Here is an 18,630-nt window from a genome sequence, read left to right on the forward strand (position 1 = left end):
TTGAATGCTACACTTTCAGAAATGTCATGCATTTGAATATAATGCAGTTCTCATGAGCTAGTCAAAAATTCTTGCCGTAGCTTAATCTCAGGTGGTAGCTGAGCCTTCCATTCTGCATTCCCCAGCTAGAGACAGGATTTGCATATGTACCAGTTTTATATTTCAGGCAGGTGATGTTGAGGGATATGGGGCAATAAAGTAATTTGAAACAGGTGACATTTGTCTTCCCCAGACACCTTATTCTGTTCTCCAGACACATACCTCTTCCAAATAATACTTTTGAAAATTGTGGTTTAATATGGTAATTGTGAACAACAAAACAACACATCCTTCATATGGAGTTTGCTGTCACCTAAAATTGTATTCTGCTAATTCTGCTTTCTGCTGTTCTGCTTTCTATGGGGAACTCGCTATTTTTTTTTTTAGAATGCTGAACACTTCAGTTTAAAAACAGACATTCTGACCTTTTGCTTTATCTAGGTTAATTATACTAACAGTCTGAGGCCCCTGATGTCAATATCTCAGGATGAATTTCCAGGAAAGAAAAGCATCCCAAAACAGTATAAGCCATATGGAAAATCCAAAGGTAATTTAGATGTTTTGTTCTCCTAGTTTAAGTCTACTCTTAATACTGCATAGATTGTGAAAATTTACTTTTATAGCCAGCCATAGTGCTTCTTTGCTAGAGTACTGTGTGTCTTTGCCCCTCCGAGTCAGTTCAGGATAATATTTTCTGAAGCCTTAATGACTTCAACCTTGACTCTCTAAGAACACTTCTGTCTCACTGAATAGTATTACAGCAGTAACGGTTATTGGAAATCCAAGCAGTAACCTTTCCTAACCTGTTTAACATGAGGATTTCTGGGTGAAAAAATGCTGGACTCAGGCAAGATGTAAAGGCAGGAAATGGGAAAAGAACAGGAGAAGAACACTTCATAAAACCTCAAAGTAGTTGTGTTTTCAGTTGATATTTTAGTATTTTGCCAACTTCTAGTGCCAATTATTTATTTATTTATTTATTCAGGAAATTCTAACTGGAATCAAGGTTTTTTGTCTCAGTATGAAGAGTGTTCTGCAGCTGCTTCTTTTGCCCCTGCTAACTCATACACTTACCAAACAGATGATGGATCATCTTCCTATGGACTAAGATCTAATGACTTTGCAATGATGTCTGCGCTCAGGGACTCTTTTGCTCTTCAGACTGGAAGTCCTGCCAGTGGTATCAGCGAATGGCTGAGACAGTTCAGCCGATCTGCTGCTGGCAGTAATTCAGCTGGTGGGGCCGCTTCCTATGAGACAAGTCCAGTGAGTGAGTACTCAGCAGAATGTATGTCCAACGATGTGCGAGGAAGTAAGCTCCCTGATAACAGAATCTTGTGTGGCGGGGAAAGTACAAACTGGAGGAGTCAACAAGCGTGTACAAAAGCAAGAAGTGTAAGTGATCAAAGATTATCCTATCCCAATTCTTCTGCCTCATATGCTTCATCTGGAAGATATTCCACAAACTATCTTTTGCAAAGCTATTCCTCTTACAAGAATGATGAGTCTGTGAATACTTGTATATCTTCTGCAAATTCTGCTGTATCAGGAAGAGGTGGCTCCAGGTGGAATCAGAGCTCTAGCTGGAATCAGAGCTCTGGCTGGAACCATGAGAGCTCTAGCTGGAACCATGAGAGCTCTAGCTGGAATCATGAGAGCTCTAGCTGGAACCATCAGAGCTCTAGCTGGAACCAGGAATCTAGCTGGAACCAGGAATCTAGGTGTCAGGGATTCAGGCATCAGAAGTCAGGCTACAAGAGTGATTGGAGTTCACATCAGTACTCGTTTTCAGGCAGTGGTTCGTACAGAGATTACCAGCAATTCAGAAGCTCAGATAAGATGTTTGATGAAGATTCTGTTGGTCTCACTCCCAACATTTTGAATAGACTACGAGGAAAGGATGTACCTACAATGACCAGGATGCTCAAACAGTTGGCTCCATATTATCCAGCACTTCAAAGTAAGATTGTGATTAGTTCTCATGTACAATGAGTTACATCAACATAGTTGCTTTAACATAAGCAGATTGTGTGTTGCAGAGATAGTATGCCCTGTTCAGCAGAGTTGAGTTAATTTTGCTCAACATCCGTATCAGTTGAGGAATGGTGTTAATTGCCTCTCTGAGGAGACTTTGCCTCTTGACAGCTAAATAGAGCTGTGAGTGGGAGGAAATTTTGATAGCACAAAAATTTCCTGAGTTGAAAGGTTTGTCCTAGGTCATCTTGCTAACTAGCATCTTATATCATGATCAGAGTTTGTACTGTTGGGGTGGCAACTATGGGGAGGGAATGTATTGGCGTAAAGAAAAAAAATATTGGAATGCATGCAGAACCAAACTTGGATGGCATTATAATAGATGAAAGTACTCCAAAGGGATCAAACACTTTGGGATAACAAAAGAGAAATGTTATTAAAGAGCTGGTTTGTTATATGACAAATTATTTTTTCCAATTATTGTAGAAACATTCCCTAACATTAAAAATAGTGATACACTATTCAAAATAAAAGATTCTTCTTTGGAAATAGATTATACGAGGGATTTAAAGGGAGGTGGGCATATGCTACTTTATAGCTGTTATTAGGCGTGAGTTTGGACAAATGCAAACTATTCTTATACTAGAATTAGTTAATTAACTAGGTAGCTAGTTAATAGTAAAACTTTAACATTCTCTCTGCTGTATTATGTGAAATAACGTGAAATAGAAGTAACTTCAAATGTTTTTATCTCCCCTTTCTAGAACTAAATATTCAGACATTAGTCAATGTGCTAGTAGAAACTAGAGGAAAAGATTAAGGAGCAACAGCAGCTGAACTGGAAACAGATGAACAGATTGGAGAATCTCCATCTCTCGGATTTCAGGAAAGAGACTGCATTTAATTCTGTGTTTGACTGGTTTTGGAAGGGGAAAGGGAGGTAGGGTTTAATTTCTTAACATGTGAAATATAGCTGGAACACAAACTTGCACATAACGGAGGTGAACATACTATTTTGTTTAGGCTTTTTTTAATGTATTTGTTATATCTTAGTATATTACAGAAAAAAATTTTTTGTTATTTTTTGAAAATATGTTAATGTTATTCTGTCAGCAAAAAGCTAATAACCCTTTTAACACCCTTCCCAACTCAGAAAAAAAGAAACGTTTAGTTTTATGTTATCTACTTAGAATATTCACTGAAAATACAGGTCCATTGCATGAAAATACAGGTTTACTTTTCTTCACACAAATGTAAGGCCAGTTCAGTTAATTTGAGGCTTTATAATTAGCATATTTTTAGAAAGTGATACACTACATTTCTGTTTAGACGAAGAAAGGAGAATGTCACAGCAAAGGTATTCTCTGTCTTAACATGATGCTATATGAGGAAAATGTAATCTATTCTAGGGGATTGGTATGTAATGGAGCATATTACTTGCTTTCATTTTTGCAGAGTAAAACCAGTCGTGAAATATATACAGATTTTTTTATCACATTGTTCGGAATGAAATGGTTACAAATCAACTAAAAAAACTCATTTGATGGATTGGTCCATACTAAAATAAAAATTCTTGATTCTTTCTACTGGCAAAAGCGTACTAAGAAAGAGTAGAACCTATAAGGCAGTCAGCTAAAATAACAAGGAAAAATCAAAATGGCATGTTAACTGAGAAACACTTACCAGTTCGTGATGTTTGTCAGTGGTCCCTACTTATGTTTTCTTTTCCCCACGCTTCTGAGCCACATGCTCATGAATGCCTGGCTTTAGATGTCTACTTTATCTAATCAAATCAAGCTTACATGGAGCTAAAGAAAAGAAGTGAGACAGTTTACTCTCCAGTGTCCGTTTTCCTTTTCACTGCTGTGTTGTGGACTATCATACCTGAAATATTTCTCTGTCTCTGTGCATTAAATACTTGTGCTAAACCAGGGTTAGTATGAGCTGTCATAGTATCTTTTTGCGTTCACTAAAATAACTTTTTGGATCTTGTCATGTAAATTTTAACAAAAAGGCATCAAAGCAATTTATTACAGAGCATACAAACTTGATTCCCTAAAATCCTCCTTTTGTAATTGTTTTGCTTGTGCATCAGAAAAGGTGCACTTTCCTTCTTCATTCCTGTTCACTACTTCCTTTTTTCCTTCTCATACTTATTGAAGGGTTTAAGTAGTTTCTAATGGCGTACGCTTAGTAGTTGTGCCATACACTTTTATCCATTGAATTACATAGTAGACCTTCTTGCTTAAAGGGGAAAAATACTATTGTCTACCACAGGTGTCTGCCAGAGTTTTGATTTAAAACTCTGTGGGACTGATCAGTTATTATATATGTTTAAAAATTATCAGAAATTATTTACACAAATGTTACTACCATAGGTTTTTTTTCCACAGAAATTGTAGTGCAGCTAAAATTCTGAAACTGTAGGAAAAAACATTGCTAGCAAATGTTACTGCTACAACTCTGTCAATTCAAGTTAAGACCTTTTCAGCTGAGGTTGTTGTAGAGAGCTCTTTCTTCCCATTTCTCGCTCCCTTTGGGATTTTACTGCCATTACTGTATATCCCAGTGGCATACAGCAGCTAGATGATCTCTGCCCAAATTAGATGCTCTTTCTGCCTACACATTCCCTTCTTATTTTTCGTTCTGGGGAACAGTTCCTGTCCCTGCTTCTTGTTGTGCAGGGTCCTGCATTGGGGAAACGGTTCTTGCATTTTGAAACGGAGTTGGAGTAGTGACCAAGTTAAGAGAGGAAATGCTTTTCAGCATTTATTTACTAAAGGTTTCCTGAGCTGTAGATAGCATTTGGAGTCTTGTAAATGCCCTTCACTGCTCTGTTTCAATTTTCAGTTCTTACCAAAATCAGTGAAATTTTTGAGATGATTGTCTGTTGGTTCTTATACACAAGTACTATCATGTAGGGAATTTTTTTTAAGCTGGTGGTATCTTGTAATATGGACTCCAAGCCTGCCTTATCTCTTGGGTGCAATTACTATCAGCAGTGTGGTGTTCTCAGTTTTCTTTCAGTCACTTGGCTGAGCCAGTTTCAGCTGTATCACTGCTTTCTCCTTAATTGTCTTTTTATCTTTCTTCTTTCCAAAGATCTTCCTAGCTTTGGAAATTAAGAGCTTCACTGTGCAATTTCTGTACTGATACTGGCCTGGGGTCTGCCAGTTGGCACTCCCAGGTTTGACTGACTTTTGGTCTATAGCTGTGACCTCTGCAACTGGTTTCAGAGACTCTTCTCTTGTGTCCCATGCCACCTGCCAACAGGTATAGCTGCCTTGTGTCAAACAAGTAGCATCTTCGTTATTGCAGGAACACATTCCTTTCAATTCATAGTTCAATTTCCAGTTCAATTTCATAGAATCATAGAATGGTTTGGGTTGGATGGGACCTTTAAAGGTCATCCAGTCCAACCCCCCTGCAATGAGCAGGGACATCTTCAACCAGATCAGGTTGCTCAGAGCCCCGTCCAACCTGACCCTGAATGTTTCCAGGGATGGGGCATCTACCACCTCTCTGGGCAACCTGTTCCAGTGTTTCACCACCCATGAGGTAAAAAATGTCTTCCTTATTTCTAGTCTAAATCTACCTTCTTTTAGTTTAAAACCATTACCCCTTGTCCTGTCACTACAGACCCTACTAAAAAGTTTGTTGCCATCTTTGTCCTAAGCCCCCTTTAAGTATCAAAAGGCTGCAGTGAGGTCTCCCCGGAGCCTTCTCTTCTCCAGGCTGAACAACCCCAACTCTCTCAGCCTGTCCTCATAGGAGAGGTGTTCCATCCCTCTGATCATTTCTGTGGCCCTCCTCTGGACCTACTCCAACAGGTCCGTGTCTTTCCTGTGCTGAGGACCCCAGAGCTGGATGCAGTACTGCAGGTGGGGTCTCATGATTGCAGAGTAGAGGGGCAGAATCCCCTCCCTCGACCTGCTGGTCACGCTTCTTTTGATGCAGCCCAGGGTATGGTTGGCTTTATGGGCTGTGAGTGCACATTGCCGGCTCCTGTCCAGCTTTTCATCCACCAGTACCCCCAAGATACCCACTAATTTCCTAGTATTCAAATGAAGGGCAAAAAGAAACGGACAGAAGCATCTTCAGGATGCAACTCTGCAAAGGGATTGTTTACCCCTGTGACAGGTGTGATGAATTTCCTTTTTTCCAGGGCTGTGTAGAATTGTGAGTACTAAGCATCATTGCCTCATTTGGAGGGCTTCTGTGACACCTTCCCTTCCTCCGCAGAGCCAGATACTTGCAGCTTGGGATTGTTTTCTTTTACAGGATCGACCCTGAGGATCCATCAGCCTGTTTCACTTCTTTCTCTCTAGCCAGCAGCTCACCCTACAAACATGACTCCTGAGAGATGGTGACTTTGGATTGTCTTACTTGTTCTCACTCAGTTCAACCCTGCCACTTTTAAAGGGGGATTCAAATGATGGTAGGAAGAGGAAAGCATAAATCCAGGCTTCTGACCTTTATGGCACCTGACCAGCAGTGTCTACAAAGGCTCCAGGTAGGAAGACCTCATGGAAAAAAAACGTAAAACATGCCTTGGAAGTTCTGTCATCCTGCCAGTTACTTGTTCACCAGGCTAGCATAAGCCGAGACCTCCTGTTGCTTCTGTTTTCCAGCAATGGCCAATTTCCTTGAATCAACTTCTGGCTACTCCTTACTCCCAAGAAAACCCCTTTGCTTTATCTTGCTCCCATGTAGTATAGAACTGGAGCAGAATGAGTCCTCTGCCTGTTCCTGTTTCTCTAGACTCTGGTCGTTCTTCAAGAAACAGCCTTCACAAGGTGGGCAGTGATAGCCTGCAGAGCAGCATCACTTTAAATGCTTGCCATCCATCGGCACTAATACAGCTACGCCACAAGCTTTGCCACTGAGGCAAGAGTTTTGAGGCTGCACCAGAGCCCTTTGAACCAATTTCACATTTCCTTAAAAAGCCATTGATAAAAATCCAGACTAGAACATGCTTGGTGGGATAAACGGTCTGCTTCCCAGCCACTTTCTTGGTCTGTGGTGTACCTGCTTTCACACCTTTAGAAGCATCTGTTTCCCACTGAGACAAGAGTCATTCCTACCATTTAATGGGGCCATTTAATGGAGAAGCTCTCTTGAGTCCAAAACTTTGGGGCTCTTCTTTTACTGTTTTGTTTCTGAAGAGAACATACATAGCAATCGTCTCAGCCTTCCAGGGAGGTAAGGTTTGAGCAGTTGGAAGTCTTTCTCCCTTGTCTTCTTAAACGTAAGGAACTTTCACAGTTCATCCAAGGCTGTTGGATGAGGTGGTCTCTGACATCGGTCATTATTCCTGCTCCCCCACCTCACCCAGAAGCAATCCCTTGCCCTTTGGGTGATGATGTGCTTTGGGAGAGCTCCTTGCTTCTGTGCACTTACTTATGCTATGGAGACCATTGGTCTCTCCCCAGACACTTCACACCAGAGAAGTGTTTAGAAAACGTTGCTGAACTGTCACCAAGGGTCTGTGTGATTATCACTTGACAACCAGTAGCAGCTTCTCTGCAGGACAGATGTTTGGTAACTGCCACTTGGCTGTCTTCACCCTGACACCAGACACCGTACTCTGGCTGAAGACACTTGGGAATAACACTACAACAGCAATTTTTTATTTTTTTTTTTAGGTAGGGTGTCTTTCGTGTGTGGACCCAAACCCTCTTTGCATAATCTCTTGGAATATGCTTGATATCACTGACAGCATCAGTTTATATATAGGCACTCCCGTCAATGACAGCTTACCTGCCTGTAGCTGTATGTAATTACAAAATTTGAAACAAAAGGGCACGTGTGGACTGCCTGCATACAATGAGTTGGGGCTGGGAGAGGACTTAAGAATAAATCAGTATTGCTACAGTTTAAGAAAGCCTTTGGATAAAAGCTAAAAGCTCTTGCCTGTAAACATATCCTGAAGAGTAGCAGCTACAGGTAAGTAATACTTCTACTTGAGTGTTTTTAAGTGCTTTGGATAGCGCTGGTCTAAGATTTTCTTAGAGCAGTCTAAGAGAGCTTGTTAACTTCTCTTTGCTTCCTCCAAGTTGCTTCCTCAGAGTTACTGCAGGAGATGGTGTGTGACAGGAATCTGTCATCATTACTTATTTTGCTTCAGTTTTTCCACTGTGCCCCTCACCAGCTGTAAGTGGTGAAGTGGAGGGTAAGGTTATGAAAATGTTTTGACTGTCAATTCAAGGCCACTTCAAGTAAGAGCTTCAGCACAAAAAGGAAGACTGTTGGTGTAAAATGAGCCCACTAAGCAGAGGGAACTGCATATCCAGAGTAGTTAGATGCAGTTTATTTTTGTAGGGAGCTCATTGAGGAAGAAGTTGTATTTGTAGATGGCCCAAGGATAGCCTGAAAGGCAGCTAGAAAATAAAAAGATAAGGCAAGGAAAAAAGGCCATCACTGTTAAGTGGGAGGGACCCCTGAACCACAGAAAACTAGAATACAGAAATAAACCCACGACCCCCTTAAAAAAGCTGTACAAAAGTGAAGTAGACTATAAAAGTTGATCTGATATTTTTACTTAATTTTAAATTCTGTATTAAAAATTAATACATTAAACTCTTATAAAAGTAAGGCACATGCAAAACATGTTGTGCAACTTCTGACTTTCAACTCTCTTACAAACTAACAAGCATTATTTTAATTTGGCATTTCTAAAGAGTCATTTTTCCCCATGCAGGATATGTGGAAGAAGGTTAAGTTTGACATTGCACCAGTTAACTCTAGATTCTGTGCTTTCTGTACTACAGTAAGCAGAGATGGTCGTATTGTACAATAATACAAAATAAAAACCAACTCAAGTGCAGATTCTGAAGGTGATGACCAACATACAAAATCTAAGAATGTGAAGTTATATCCATTATGATACATCAATAATCTTATTCAGTACAGGATGATTTGGCAGCTCCAGTCTGTGTAATGCCAGTGTGCAACTCCCAGTTATCTGTGTCATACAATGCTGAAGACCATGGAAAGGTACTGCTCATAGGACACCTGAATCCAGCCATCTTGATCAGTATCGTATCGTCGGAACACATCAGTCAACCTCTGAAAAGGGGGAAAAAACCATACATTTTTTGTACACCAGAGAAGTTCAGACTGCCAGGTATTCCCCTTGCCACTTAGGTTTCTATAGCTTTGCGAACACTTTCTGTTCATCCCCTCTGTAGACACTTTACAATCTCGTGCATATAGAGGCAGCTCTTTGTCACGTCTGTGTAGCAGATCCGATTCTAAAACTGCCTTACGATACAATACCTAAGGCTATCTAGGCACTTCTTTACAGGCCAGACAGCTTTTTATAACTGGCTTCAAAAGCAGGGAAAAACAATGCACAATTCTTGTGAGGCATTTGAGAGTCACCTGGAGCCAGAATCCAACGAGTACCTTATCCACTTCTCATCTTCTAGCCAAATACGCTTTTGTATCATTAGTATCTGCATAGCCCCAGAGACGCCAGGCAGTACGGACAGTGGACCAAGGTAACTGCCAGCGTGGTTTCACTAACCTTAGCTGAATGATACTCCCATTTCAAAGCCTCTTTACGAGAGTTTAAGTTCATAACTCAGTATAATTGGCTAATATTACAAATGAATATAAAGGCAACTGATGCTTCAGCAGCCTTGTGGTTATAGACATAAAGCTTAAAGGAGCAGAACAAAACACCTGTATGCAAATAACAGAGATATTACTTTTATGGGGCACTGCTTTCTCTTCATGTTGTGTATCAGAAGATATCTTAAGACACTGCTTGCAATGCTGGCCAGCGTAAGAAGAGTAACCTTCTTCCTATCCTGCTAAAACTCAGCTTGTCCACTGCTATATTTCCCAACTTTTCCCCAAAGCCTTACATACATTTCAGAAAAGTCAGATACACTTGGAGAAACCTTAAGCAATGAGGTGAGGAATCATCCAGTGATTGATTTCTAAACAAAAGAATACACTTGTAAAACTACAGTGTTCTCTCTCTATATATATATTCACACATGCATTTCTGTTACTGAAAGGGGCTTTTTTTGTTTTTTTGTTTGTTTGAAATGTCTTTGCTGTAGCAGTGACAAAAGACTGAATAATTCAGCTGTTAGGTCAAATTCTTTTTAGTCAGAGCCTTAAACAGAGATAAACAAAAACCTCACAATTCAGATTACAAGAATTATGGGCACCAGGGGACAAGACAGACTCCAGTTTTAACATGCTCAGGATCCAGAGGAAGTGTGCATATTAAACTAATTGAAATAGCGTTAAATGTTTTCCTTTTAAAACACAGACTATTTTACATTTTTTTGCCCCACAGAAGTCAAACGTCAAAAAAATCGTATCAAATTTACTTGTGATGCAAATGGATAACAAGTGAAAACCAATAAGTGAAGGTGTTTCTAGCACCTCTCGTATACTTTATTCAAATGGTTTATAAATTTTTAAATTGCTTATAAAAGCAAGTTCTAGATCCAGTAGTATTGTTAAATTGAGAACCATAAAAGTTTAAGAAAAGGTGGGGTCTTTTTTTCAATTGACTTTAAAGTACATCTCCTTTCTTACCTGTAAAACAACACAGCACTGAATAAAGTCATCAAAAGCAACTTGTCCTCTTCCTTGTCTGTCAAATTTCCGAATAAGGATATCGTAGAATTGATCAGACAGTCGGTAACCTTGGAAAAGAGAAATGCTTTAACAGGTTTCAATTACTGCAGTCCTTCTATAAAAAGAACTAGGCTGTTCAGCAGGCATGTTTAACAAAAGCAGAAAACAGTAAGCAGTTACAAGACAGGGTTTTTTTGCCAGATATCTCTGTGTTAAACTAAAATGCATGCAGTAAAAAACCTTGCTTAATAATAATTACAGACAGAATCACAGTAAACATAATTACTGATTAAAGTGACTAGTTGGTTGAGGGAACAGTTTAGGGCTGCAACTCAAGTTTTTGTAAGTGAAGTCAATTAAATCAAAGTTCCTTTTGCCATCAGAACGTACAGTGACAGCTGACTTTGTTTTTAAAAGCGGCAAGCTGTATCAAGTACCTTGTAAGTTCAGACATTTACCTGAAGTATGGGTAACGCTCTTAGAGCAGCTAACAGGGGAGGCAGAAAACATTCCACACACCTACTGACACATCCAGTTTCATTGTTTCCCTTAAAGGAATAATAGCTTAAAAAGTGCTTGTGGCATGGATATCTTTAAAGGTACCTTATACCTAAAAGGATAACTGCACTTTGCTTGCCTCATTTTTAGTCACATTTGTCAAAGCAGTACAGCCCTAATGATAAGAAGCTTATCTGATGATATAACCCAGTCATAAAAACTGTAATTACAAATGAATTACCAAAACCTGTTAGTGCTTGCTTTAGTTCATTTTTGTCAATCATTCCAGAATTGTCTCTGTCATACGTTCGAAAGACATTCTGCCAGTCTGAGATGTACTTCCAGACTCCTGTGAATTCATTGAAGTTCACACCACCTTTGTTTTCTCTGTCAAACATGCCTGAAATAAAAAATAATAAACACATATAAAACCTTAATCATACTATTCTTCAGTAAGATCTGCTGGTATTTTAAGAAGGAAGCGAGAGTGCTATGTGGAAAGTACTGAAGGCAGAAAAGAAATTGCAAAAATGCAAGTGGTATTTTGGAAAGTACTGCCAAAATAAGCAAGCAGCTGTCCACTGAAGGAGGATAAGATAAAGCAAGATAAGAGGACCAGAATGAATCACAGAATGTTTGTTTTTCCTGGGTTTTCATTTCCAGTTTGAAAGCATTTAGGGCTCGATTGATGATCCAGTGTCAAAAAGCGAGGGGGCTGTGTTCTTCTCTAAGGACTCATGAAAAGTCTACAACATCTACTGACTGCCAGAAGTGCTGGGACATTCATCTGCATTTGACTTACTGATACTGTCATTACACAAACAGCATGTCGCACAGTGATGGAACTCAGACTGCTGCTGAATACTTATTGAAAGCAAAGCACAAAATTTAGTCCTTGGATTTATAACTGTATGATAGAAAAGATTTTTTTGTGCTTGAATTTTTATCCTCCTGCTCTACCACCATCATCTTCCCCATTACTGACAGTTATTTTAGGACTAAAGAATTCAGACATTGTAAAGCTTCTGTTTGGTCTTTTTGGAGCAGAACACAGGATTAAAATGGAAGACAGGAAAAACTAGTTAGGAAGACAAGCTATGTAATATCTTTTTAGAATATTTAAGCTGACAATTTCCCCACATGTAAATTACATTTACTGTCTATTCAATTGTACAGTAACATTTTCTCAGGCTACTTTGACAAGTGCATGTGTGTGCACACAAAAGGCATTCCTGTATTATTGAGTTTAACTTACTACTGCTGGGCTGTCTGGAGAAGAAAAAAAAAAAAAAAAGTAAAGCCATATTGAAACATAGCACCTAACAATGAAAGACCAGCTTGTTAACGCTACAGCCGCATTAGTTCAAAAGACCTTTAAACAGGCATTCATTATTACAGTAGAAATATATATTGTATATGTATTGTAATATTTGTACATTTATTTTTCTAAAACAGTGCAGCAATTGATAGCGTTCTCAATTGTCCGAAGAGATTCACAAAACAGCATCTTGACTCTTTCACATCACACAACTACACTCACCAAGAATTGACCTGACTGTTGCTGGATTAAATGGAGTCCATGTGCCTGAAACAGAAAGAATTACTTAGTTCCTCAATACTAAGTTACATTTTACAAAAATGCAACCAACCAAAAAAATCAGATAAGAACTTACTTAAAACAGTGAATTCAGAGCTAGATGACATGGAACTAGCATATTATAAAACAAGGCTGCTTTGAAGTAATTATGTTCTTGACCATTAAGAGATTACTTCAGACCAATGTTTCACAGATACTACACAGAAACCAACATTTCTCAGGCTGCGCCAAAAAAAACCCCAAAAGGCAAAACCACAAAACCTTGGAAGAACTAAGAAGGATTTTTTTCATCCCAGCTAGTCAGGAGGTATTGGATAAAAGGCAAGGTCAAAACTGAAGTCCCACTTTTTCTACTGATGGGAGCAGAAGAGTTTGAAGTTATAACTCAATCAAGGTCCCGTATCTATTCCTCAGTAAAACCCCATCTGCTTATTTCCTATTTTATGGGTGGATTACTCCAGGGCATTTAGTTTCTGACAAGTGAAAAGGAAAGGTTCCTAACAGGTCATAAACACACAGTGCAATTTAGGGTTGAGTTTAGTATAAACCTCACCTCCACTGCTAAATCAATGAAGTGTTAAGTTTAAATTAGTATTTTCAGACCAAGAAATACTGCTGCTTGAAAGGGCCTGAGCAGTAATCATCCGAAGAGGAGCTTTGTACTTCTCTGAATATTTAGAGGCTAGTCACTTTGGAATAGTTTTCACTTGGTTGGGAGCATTCCAGAGCGCTAGGAAGCATTAAGCTTTAAATTAAGATAAATACTGTGCCTCATGTAGAATTTCACCATCAATTCTCTAGAGCCTGTGAAGGTACCAGGAGGCCCAAGAAGCATGTATTAAATTCACTGAGGTTGAGTGCAGGGACCACGAAGGGACCAGTAAGACTAAAGGTACTGTAGAGGCATTTGCAACGATGCAGTTAGCTGACCACAAATACCTAATAGAAAGGCTGCATTGGTATTAAGCGGGCTTTGGAAAGGCATAGCTGCTTTGCTGGATCAAGCTGCAGTGGTGTAAGTAGTGCTTATACCAGCGCTGAACTTCTCCCATAGAAGGGAAACTATCATTTTAAGTCTACAGATGCAGCAATGGGGAAAAAACCCTATACTGTAGGCAGGCCATATGGCTACTTGCACATAAAGAGAAATGTAAGCAGAGAAAGAGAAGAGTAAAAATGGCTCTGAAAATGCTTAAGCAGTATTTTAGACAGAGAACATCAGTACCTTAGAGTTGTGTCTCCTGACAAAAATAAAAAAATAATGGAATTATTAATAGGGTGCCAGCATTTAACTCATAGAGAACAGAATACAGGAAAAAGTGAAAATACAGTTTGAAAGTTAACTTATTTCATGTTGAAATTTTCGAGAGACTCTCTATATAGACACCACAAAGTGAAATCAGAGCAACTCCAGTGCTGAAGAACTGTACTGATTTCAGCCTGTTCCAATAAACAGAGAAAGACTGTTCCCTCCTCCTACCCTGACTCTACTAGTAACTTTACATGGTGGCACAGAAGAAAACAAGCAGGAACCACAGGATTTTATTGTGCAAACAACTATATGAAGTGATGATCAGTCCCTCCCAGGTAAGTATACTGTTATTTGCATACACTTGACATGTTGAAAAGCTGAATGTCAAAACCACATTGAACTTCAAATTTTAATGAGCTCTATGCAGGTTATTTAATGTTTTAGAAATAAACACATAACATTCCTTTAGCCCATGTTAGACTGCAGGAAAGCTACACACAACCATCCACTAGGGGATGTATTTTGAAAAGAATATAGTGAATTGTTAGTGCCTTTGGTGTACAAGATCTAGAATCTCTCAGAATGAAGGAAGCTTACAGTTCTATAAATATTTTGTCTAATAGTGAATTCAGTTGGGCAGGGATTCTTCATAACTGCAAAGCACTGAAACTGCTAATCTACACTGTAAATAAGGAAAGAAAAGAGTTCAGATACTCATCACTGCCTATTACCCTTAAATTCAATCAGATGAGGAAATATTTAAAATATATGAAGTTTAAAACAGCAGGTAAAGCCAGGTTCGCACAGCTATAAACAGCACTGTAATCTTCAGTGAAAACAGTGACCTAATCAATTTAACTTAGCTTTTGCTGAATTTTTTATTCAAAATAGTATTTTAGTCATGGATCAGGTTCAGCAGCTACAGTACATTTCTTTTAATTTATCAGATATTATTATTAAACAAATAAATATTCTAGTAAATCCAGTTTAGTTACAAGACCACACTTTTACTAAACAGAGCCATCCAAATTTATTTCAAGTCAGGTGGTTCCTGACAAAAAGGAGCCTTTCAGTCTGTGTGCACTGCAGCTCACAACATCAGTTTAAGTCCTTCTCAGTCACAAATAACAGGAAGGATGAAGGAATTAAACCTTGGGAGAAGGGGAACTTGATATGGACTCAAAGGTGCACAAACAGCTTCAATATGCACTTTTTCAGATTTCTAAGTGGAAAAAACCCCACAAAGTACAACCCTACCCATCCTAAGTCACCGGAGCAAAGTAAAAATAGGCTACTAGAAAAATTTTTCATTTTTTATTTTGCTTCCATTTTGACCATACCTTAGTTACTCTTTAACCATTATAACAGGGAACTAACAGACTACTAGAAAGTTTTAATACTAGATCTAGAGTGCATCTTTCTACTTTGTTAGGAAAAAAAACCAAAACATGCCTCATTTGGGGAAAAAAAAAAATTAAAATTACCATCTTCAATTCCTGTACGAAAAGATTTTATGTGCAGTAAAAAGGCTGGCTGTAAACAGCTGATCTTTGTCCAGGTTATACACTGATCCTAGTTAAAAAACAAAGGTTCAGTAGTGATGAGCGAGGAATATATAAATCACCATTTATGTTTTCTAGGAAGCAGAGCTAGAAAAAAATAAAGGGATGTGCATGCCTTCATTCCCCAGAATACAAATCAGTAATGTTTACAATAGGTACTCAGTTTATAATGCATTACTAACATGCACCAAACCCAGAAAAATTCCCTTCAAGGGAAAAACCAGGAACAATGGGCTTAGGGGAAAAAAAAATAAAAATCAGGAAGACTATCCATTTTTTTTCCTCCCCTTCAGCCTTTTGCTGTAGATTAAATAGTATTAATCAGCGGTGGTAACGTTCCCCCCCTCAATCAAAGAATTACAGCATCAAGTAACCAGTCTCACATGAAATTTAACATTAAGTTTACAATGAACTACCTCACTGCTCATTTACAGACTTACTTACCATTGGATAATGCCTGCTGAAGTTCATTATCAGATATTATTCCACTCCTATCTTTATCAACCCTGGGGGAAAAAAAAAGGTGGTAAGCTTTAAATGGCTGATATTAACAGGTTCTAGTTACAGAAGACTTCAACATTCTGGTTCTTACTCACCAGATAAGATTAATCTTTTCCTGAAAAGTTACTAATTGCATTTTACTTGGTAAACCACTCACAGTTACTGCAAATTAAACACTTCATTCAGACTGATGAAACATTCTGGAACATGATTAAAGCTACAAAAAAATCTGCAAGACTTACTTAGAAATGAAGAGACACACACAAACACACACTGACAATAACACAGTTCGGGCATACTCCACACAAACATTTTTTTTAATTTATTTATTTTAAAAAGAACTGCAGAGCATGCCATGTTGGTTAAATCCACAAAATGCGTACTGTCACAATTGTAAGCCGTTTGGCTCCCAAATTGGAGCCCCAAGTTTGGCACCCTGTTTGTCTCAGTAAGCTGTTGGCAATGGAGAGAAAGCCACTAATGTAACAAGTGCGAAGTATGGGAAGAATCGACTGCAGGGCTTTGACCCCTTTCAAAGGGGTTCAAAAAGTGGAAAAGCGCAGGCAGGTGCCAGCTTCCGTTAAGCCTTCACAGCCTGCTGTCTTAGAGAATGAAGTTCTATCCTGAAATTAATAAAAACTAAGTAATTTCTGCCCAAATAAAGCAGGATTGTCCTTCTTTAGAAGGATATCTGAAAGTGGTGGGGACTTCCCTCCATTTTAGACAAGGACCTTCCCCTTGACAGTGACAGTTTTTACTTCCCCTCAGTTACTACCATTCAAAAGCAGAGTCCTGCTCAGCTGATCCCTCTGCAGAAGCTGTTACTTTTTTTCTTTAGTCCTTGTTGTCATTTTCTAGACCTTTTCAGTTCATTCTACTAGATTACTTCCCCATCTCAAAAAATTATATAAACCACATAAAACATTCAAATTGCAAGCATAAATTGCACAGATTATAATAACAAAGAGATACGCCCCTTTTTTATTCTCTATTTCCTTTCTAGGTATTCTGAACATTTTTTATGTTCTGTGAGCTGCTACTAAGTGCTAAGCTGGTATTTTCATAAAGATGTGTTATGACCTACTTATCTTGCTCCCGAGCATCATCAGCCAGCTCAGAGCACATTCATTTTATATACAAAATGATGCAAAGGTAAAGTGGGTCTTCCCCACGGACATCGGGTACGCGCTCTGGATTTCATCTGAGCATCATACAGCGATCATCATCTGGCCATGACAGGGTGATATGACCCAGTCATTCAGGACTCAAAAGTGCTCCTACAAGTCTTCATAGGCCTCGCTTACTACAGGAATCAGTGTCACCAGCAAACTTCATCTGGTCATTCACCTTCTCCTCCCCCAGCTGCTCCTGAACATACTGAATAAAGATCCCAGAACAGCTCCGCCTGTCCGTATGGCAGATGACCACACACTATTTCGTCAGTTACTGATCCACCAAAGGACCTTCCCTTTCATTCTGCGTATTCTGGATTTCTTTAAAGGCCTTTTTGATACTTCTGTATGCTGACTGTCTCTTTGGAAACTATAAAGATTATATCAATTGCACCTGTTCTAGCCATCATATCCATATCCAATCCTTATCAAACACACTCCCAGGGCTTACACAGTAGTCTGCCAGAGAGGAATACTTGCGGTAAGTGCAACTCTCCTGACTGGCTACGTCATTTAAAACGGTTTCTACTGGTTTGCCTGCTACAGAAGTCAGACTGTTGATCTGGTTTTTTTCTGGACCCTTTAAAAAAAGAAATGGCATCATGCATGCCTCCTCCCACTTTTCAGATGAAGTGGGTTTTACGGAAAGCTGGGTAGGTAAGCTTCCACATTCCTGAGTCACTATGTAAATACTAGACAGTTTTAGCAACTTATTACTGTTTGTCTACTCCTTAACCTCTTCTTGCTGACACTTGAGTCAAGATAGATCCTCTGACACATCTCCCATAAAAATGGATCCAACGTAGGAACCTCCCCAGTTTCCTCCACATGACACAAATGTGACAAACGCCTTTAGCTTCTTTACTACTATGGTCTCGACAGCGTGTTTTTTAACACGGGCCTGCTAACTGCCTTGCAGGTTCGTGCTCCAGAGGTATCCAGGGGAATATGTATTGGTCGTTTTTAAGTCTTCCATCAAGCACTTCGCAGATTCCTTTTTCCAAGCCTTCCTGTACTGCTGCATCGGTCCTCCACACTTTACGATCCTTTCCGGATTCTCAGGTCGTAAATGACTTCAGCGTTTTCAAGGTTACCTTCTCGCTTCCACCCCCCCCCCCTTCCCTTCCCCCTAAACTACACCCGCACTTACTCCTCCTCAAGCCTTCCCCCAAGCTCCCCCTCAGATTCCTCCCGCAGGGACGCAGCCGCCATGTTGACCCGCCCTGCCAGGCCCCCCCCCAGGTCCCCAAAACCCGCGCCGGGTGCCCGGGGCCGGTGACGGGTTTCCCGTAGCAGCGGGACTTTTCCGGGCACCTCCCAACCCCCGATCCCTCAGTCAGCGGCAGCCCCGGGAGGGCCCGGCCCGGCCAGGAAGACTCGGCACCGCGTCCCGGGAACGGCGAGGGTGGCGGCTTTCGCCTCAGCCCGGCCCGG

General features: G+C 39.7%; 2 protein-coding genes across 12 annotated transcripts in view; one reads left to right on the forward strand and one right to left on the reverse strand.

The window, feature by feature from the left end:
* LOC104838303 overlaps positions 1 to 5,385 on the forward strand; it is a 35,907-nt gene extending 30,522 nt beyond the window's left edge. For 9 of the 10 annotated variants that reach the window (XM_010577974.1, XM_010577975.1, XM_010577979.1 and 6 more), the window contains 3 exons: positions 481 to 586; positions 1,025 to 1,999; positions 2,778 to 5,385. In XM_010577974.1, coding sequence (XP_010576276.1) covers positions 481 to 586; positions 1,025 to 1,999; positions 2,778 to 2,833 — 1,137 coding nt within the window. In that variant the 3' untranslated portion in view covers positions 2,834 to 5,385. Of the gene's footprint in view, positions 1 to 480; positions 587 to 1,024; positions 2,000 to 2,777 lie in introns of those variants that run through there. The other variant, XM_010577984.1, reaches the window with a different exon arrangement.
* A 2,969-nt stretch (positions 5,386 to 8,354) lies between these two features.
* Positions 8,355 to 16,025, reverse strand: PDCD6 (programmed cell death 6). Of its 2 annotated transcripts, XM_010577985.1 has the most exons (5): positions 15,446 to 15,544; positions 12,653 to 12,697; positions 11,354 to 11,512; positions 10,573 to 10,682; positions 8,355 to 9,081 (listed from the first exon to the last, which is right to left on the reverse strand). In XM_010577985.1, the coding sequence occupies exons 3-5, from the start codon at positions 11,508 to 11,510 to the stop codon at positions 8,983 to 8,985; spliced, it is 366 nt and encodes a 121-aa protein (XP_010576287.1). In that variant the 5' UTR covers positions 11,511 to 11,512; positions 12,653 to 12,697; positions 15,446 to 15,544; the 3' UTR covers positions 8,355 to 8,982. The 2 variants fall into 2 exon arrangements, with proteins under 2 accessions (XP_010576287.1, XP_010576288.1); XM_010577986.1 differs by lacking the exons at positions 12,653 to 12,697; positions 15,446 to 15,544 and adding an exon at positions 15,968 to 16,025.
* Positions 16,026 to 18,630: the final 2,605 nt, after the last annotated feature.

This window comes from Haliaeetus leucocephalus, unplaced genomic scaffold (genome assembly GCF_000737465.1).
Source record: "Haliaeetus leucocephalus isolate CR32 unplaced genomic scaffold, Haliaeetus_leucocephalus-4.0 Scaffold587, whole genome shotgun sequence".
In the NCBI taxonomy this organism is placed as follows: domain Eukaryota; kingdom Metazoa; phylum Chordata; class Aves; order Accipitriformes; family Accipitridae; genus Haliaeetus; species Haliaeetus leucocephalus.